Raw genomic sequence first — 5,759 nt, forward strand, 5'->3', positions numbered from 1 at the left:
CAAAAAAAGAAAGAAGAAAGAAAAGTAAAGAATATATTGATCTCTTTGTGGTGCTGAATGAACAATATGGTATGATGCAAGGCTTTAACAAATGATAATCATAGATACAAATTTTTCTGTAGAGTATGTATTAGACAAATGTGTCTTTAATATGTAAATCCTACACTGTAGGTTGTTCTTTTTATTTTTTTCTTTTGTTTTTGCAGTGGTAGAAAATGTTGAATTGTCCATGAGCGTGAGCCAAAGGTTCATTACTGAGATCCCCAGAAGGCCAATATTTGCAATGCAAACAATTAGTATCCCACTCTGTGAAGGGCTCTGACACGTATCTGCCTGCCTCTAGATGGAGAGTCTCCATAAGAAGTCCTCCTGCTTCCATGGACCTTGCCTTGACACAGGGCAGCTGCATGAAGCTGCCTCTTAACCTACTAATTTCCTGTGCCAGATGGTCTTATTGATTACCAACAGGTACACAGACAGTAGTGTGAGTGGTGGACCCTCAGATCATTTTCATGGTGAACCTCCTGGGTCCGGCCACCTCCCCCTCCACAACAGCACCATTGTTTTTTCGGGGCACATATTCAAGGTCAATGCTATTTTTGTGTTTGCCTTTCCCTCGGCTCCACACAAAAAGGAGGAGAAAACAAAATAAAACCACTCCCAGGAATGTGAAACAGCCCATGGCTGTAGACACCAGTATTGTTTTAAGGTCCAGGGAAAAAGTATTGGCATTGGTGCCATTGGAAATGGTGTCATTGGAATCGGTCATGTACATAGGGGTCCTGTTCGCATAAAGGAAGCGGTCTGAAGTGAATCCTTTCACAGTTAAGGAGGCTGTGAAGGTGTCATTCCCAGCAGCATTGCTAGCGATGCAAACATACATCCCACTGTCTTGATCCTGGGCAAAGCGGATTTCCAAGGTGCCATCGCCCAACACAGTAGCTCTTCCATTGGACTTGGTGGTGATGAAACGCCTTCGGGGTGTCACCCAGGAAATCACAGGCTGTGGGTCTCCATCAGCATTGCACTCTAGCTGGACTGTCTGCCCTTCATCCACCAGCAGGTGCTGCAACTTTTTTTCACGGATTTTGGGTTTTTTGCAGGTAAAGTAAAAAGAAAGAGCAGTGCTATGGAAATCCTTGAATGACCTCTCACGGATGGTGTCTGGACCAGCACACATGGGCTGCTCACCACCAAACTGCAGGGTAGGCTGTCGCTGTAGGATCCAAAGGAGACGGCAGTCACAGGCCAGAGGGTTGTTATTAATGCTCAGAACCTCCAAAGCCCTAGGGGAGGAGAAGACATTCTCTTCCAAAGTTTCCAGCAGGTTCTGAGACACATTGAGCACTCGAAGGAAGCGGAGCCCTTGGAAGGAGTGAGGCTCAATGGTGCGGAGCTGGGCCCCCACTATGTGAAGCTCCTGAAGGCGGATCAGGTCAGAAAACATGCCTGCTTCAATAGTGCTGATGGGATTGTAGGAGAGGTTAAGGTGGGTCAGGTATACCAGGTGTTTAAAGGCAAGGAAGGGTACAGTGGACAGATTGGTATTGGTGATTGAAAGGGATGTGAGGTTGAGACCATAGAGGCTATTGGCAGGCATCATATCTAGTAAAGGCCAATAGTCAATCTCTAGGTGTTTCAGGTGGAACAATCTTTTAAAGGCATACACGGGCATATTGTTGATATTGAGATGCTTCAGATGCAGGCTGATGAGACTGCGGAGGTGGGAGAGGGCTTCTGTTGGTACTGCTGTTAAATTGCATTTCTCCAGGGTAAGCTGCTCCAAGCTAAGTAACCCGCTAAAGGCCCTGTGTGATATATAAACCAAATCATTGTCCCCTACTTCTAGAGACTTCAGGTTATGCAGATCCTGGAACATGTAGTCCAGTAAAATGACAATCTTATTCTCACTGATGTCAAGCTTGGTGAGGTTGGACAGCCCTGTGAATACCCCCAAAGGGACCAACTTCAGGCGATTGCCTTTCAGGCGAAGGGAACGCAGGTTAAAGAGATTGTTAAATGCTCCTGGTTCCACATTGGCAATGATGTTGTCACTCAAGTCTATCTCCTCCAGCAGAGGATATGATATGAACTCTTCAGGGTTGACGCTTTTCAGCCTGTTTTTACTTAGGTCCAAGATTTTGGTCTCGATGGGAATGCCCTCCGGAATGGCGATCAACCGCCTTCTGTGGCAGCTCACAGATTTGTTCTGGGCAGAGCACTCACAGCGAGCGGGACAGCCAATGGTGGATCCCATGAAGATTAACACCACTGCCAGACCCAGGAACGGCTGCCAGCATGATATGGCCGTGTGAAGCATGACTCCACTTCTTAATCTACTCCTTGGTCACGGGCCTGCATGGAAGGGGCAAAAGAAGGGAGGAAGAGAAGCTGAGTTAGGACACAGGTAAGTGAAGGAGCATAAATAAGCAGTGAAGATAATGGGAAGGACACAGGATTTGGAATCAATCAGATATGGGCTTCAACCTAAGGACTGCCATTATGAGCTACATGATCTTGAACTAGTTATTTCAACTCCCTGCATTTCCATTTTCTTGGCTGTAAAATGGGGATAATGAGGATGATAATAGAAATAGCTTCCTAGTGTTATCATGACAATTTCAGTGTTTGGCAACTGTAAAGAGACAAATATAATGTCTGGCTCAGACTGTGAGGCAGAGCAGCATACATTTCACACACAAAAAGGCTCTATTTGGAATTCAAATGAGAGAAACAGAGGTCAATGGCTAAGATGAAGCCAGTTCAGACTGAATCAATGCCTGCATCTCTAATGTTGGGATCTCATCCTACATTCAAAATAGGCTAACAGAAGTTTCGTTCAATAGCAGGCCCTCAGGGTCAACATACAAAACAAAGTTACATTCAGTGCAAGGTGTTGGGCTTTTTTACCTTCACATATACATTTTCTATTTTAAAAAACCAAAACTTTCAGAATTCAGTGAATTCTGATTTATTTGAGTTGCACAGAAAGATCCTCAAAATCTCCCTGTATGGTTTTTATGTTTCTTTATTTTTTTGGTGGTGGCCATAAGGGGATATGAACCCTTGACCTTGGTGTTATAACCCCATGCTCTAAACAACTGAGCTAATTGGCCAGCCCATGAATTTCACTCAGCATGTTTTCGAGATTCAACCATGTTGTTGTATGTAACAGTAGTTTGTTCTTCTTCTGGCTGGTAGTATTCCACTGTATGGATATACCACAACTTGATTATCAATTCTCCTAGTTTTGGGCACTTAGGCTATGTTCAAGAGCTGCTATGAATATTAATATGCACAGCTTTGTGTGTACTTATGTTTTCATTTCTCTTAAGTATATAATTAGGAATAAAAATTATGTCTCATAGTGTAGGAATATGTTTAGTATTTGTAAGAAGCAGGCAGATCTTTTCCCAAAGTGATTGTACCGTTCAACATTCCCAGGAATGATGCATGAGAGTTTCAGGTGCTTTACATCCCCCCAACATGGTATTGTCAGTCCCTCTAGTACTGAGTAGTATTATCTCATTGCATTTTCCTAATAACTAGTGATGCTAAGCATCTTTTGTATGTTTATTGCCCATTTATATAAATTCTTTGGTAAATTTTATGTTCAAATGTTCTGCTTATTTTTAATTTTTTTATTATTGTTATATAAAATTTACTGGTATATTCTAAATACAAGTTCTTTATCGGATATGTATTGCAAACTTTCCTGCTTATCTATGGACTGCCTTATTATTTTCATAATGGTGTCTTTTAAAGAGCAGAAATTTTAAAATTTAAGTCCATTTTAACATTTTTTTCTTTCATAATTTATGCTTTTTGTCTGTTAAGAGATATCCGCCTATGTCAATATCATTGAGATTGTCTCTTGTGTTATTCTGGGAATTTTACAGTTTTACATTTACATTCAGGTCTATGATCCATTTTGGATTAATTTTTGTGTATTGTGTGAGTTATGGATGAAGTTTTTTCTCCATACAGCTATCTAGTTTTTCTGGTGTTTTATTTCTTAAAAGGACTTTCCTTTCCTAGGACATTTGTCAATAATCAATTGATTATATATGCGTGTGTCTGTTTCTGGACTCTATTTGCTCCATCAGTATCAAAGCTGTCTTGGTTACTGTAGCTTTTTATAATGAATTCAAGTCTTGAAATAAGATAATGTTAGTTCTCCAATTCCTGTCTTCTTTTCAAAGAATTTTTTGGCTCTTCTAGGTCATTTGAATTTCCATATAAATTTTAGCATCAGCTTGTCAATTCCTCAGCTGAGGTATTGAGAGTAATTGTGTTGACATTAAAGATAAATTTGTGGAAAACTGATATTGTAACAATATTGAGTTTTCCAGTTCGTAAATGTGGTACTATCTTAATTTATTTATGCCTTCTTTAATTATCTTCAGCAAATGTTTTGCCATCTGTAAATAGACAGTTTTACTTTTTTCTTTCTAATTTTTGTACTTTTATTCTTCATTTCTTTTTGTGCTTACTTGTGCCTCTAAGACTGTGTTGAATAGAAATGCTAAGAGCTATCTTCCTTTACTTTGTTTGCAATCTTAGAGGAGTATCATTCCTTTTTTTCATCATTAAGCTAAATGTTAACTGTGGGTTTTTCCTAGGTGCTCTTCATTAGGTTGAGTAAGTATTTCTCTTCCCAGTTAACTAAAAATTTGTATCACAAATGAATATTGAATCTTGGAAGATTCTTTTCTGTTTCTATGGCGATGATCTTACTCTTTTTCTTCATTATTCCCTTAATATAGTAAATAATATTGATTAATTTTTGAATGTTAAACCAACCTTGCACTCCTGGGAGAAACAGTACTTTATTTTTTATATTTTGTTATTTTTATATTCTGTTGGATTTGTTTTTGCTAATATTTGGTTAATAATTTTTCTATATCATGACAATTTTTTCTCTAGTTTTTGATTCCCTTGTGATGTGTTTGTGTAGCTTTAGTATCACAGTAACATGGGTCGCATAAAGCCACTTGGATTGTATTCCCTTGACCTCTGTTTCTTAGAGTAGTGTAGAATTGTTATTATATATTTCTAAAATATCTGTCAGAAATTAACAGTGAAACCAACTGAGCCTAGAATTTTCTTTGTGAAAATATTTTTAAGTATATAATTTCCTTAGTAGATATTGGAATATTTAGATTCTCTATTTCCTTCCTGTTAGTTTTCATAATTTGTTTCTTTCAAGGAATTTTTCTATTCAGTCTAAGCTACCAAATTTATTTGAAGTTGTCATAAAATTATTTAATTATTCTTCTAATGTCTTTAAGATTTAGAGGTCATCTGTTTTATTTCTGGTATTGGTAAGTTGTGCCTTTAAAAATTTTTTAAAAATTTAATTCTTAAAATTTATTATTAGCTTATTTATTCTTACAAATTGTAATATTTCTTTATGCCCTTTACCCAACCTATCACTTCCCAAACGCCCTCCCTCCCTCTCCCCCATCTCTAGCATCCTTAGGTTTGTTCTCTTCTTCTGAAATTTCAACATATTGTTGTGGTCTTTACTTTCTTTTTACCTTCATTCCTTCCTTTTTCCCTCCCTCACTCCCTCCATCCCTTCCTTCCTAGCAGCCAGTTATGAGTGAGAACATGACGTATTTATGTTTCTTTGTCTGGCTTACTTCACTTAACATAATTTTCTCCAGACTCATCCATGGTGTTGCAAATGGCAGAATTTCATTTCTTTTTATGGCTGAGTAGTATTCCATTGTGTAGATATACCACATTTTCTTTAT

The 5,759-nt window shown here is 38.4% G+C and overlaps 1 protein-coding gene across 1 annotated transcript; it reads right to left on the minus strand.

Annotated features, from left to right (window-relative positions):
• Nucleotides 1-499: 499 nt before the first annotated feature.
• LINGO2 (leucine rich repeat and Ig domain containing 2) lies at nucleotides 500-2,320 on the minus strand. Its single transcript, XM_063081375.1, has one exon. It carries the CDS (start codon nucleotides 2,318-2,320, stop codon nucleotides 500-502), a length of 1,821 nt encoding a protein of 606 aa, XP_062937445.1.
• Nucleotides 2,321-5,759: the final 3,439 nt, after the last annotated feature.

The sequence above is a fragment of the Cynocephalus volans genome, chromosome 16 (assembly GCF_027409185.1).
Source record: "Cynocephalus volans isolate mCynVol1 chromosome 16, mCynVol1.pri, whole genome shotgun sequence".
NCBI lineage: Eukaryota > Metazoa > Chordata > Mammalia > Dermoptera > Cynocephalidae > Cynocephalus > Cynocephalus volans.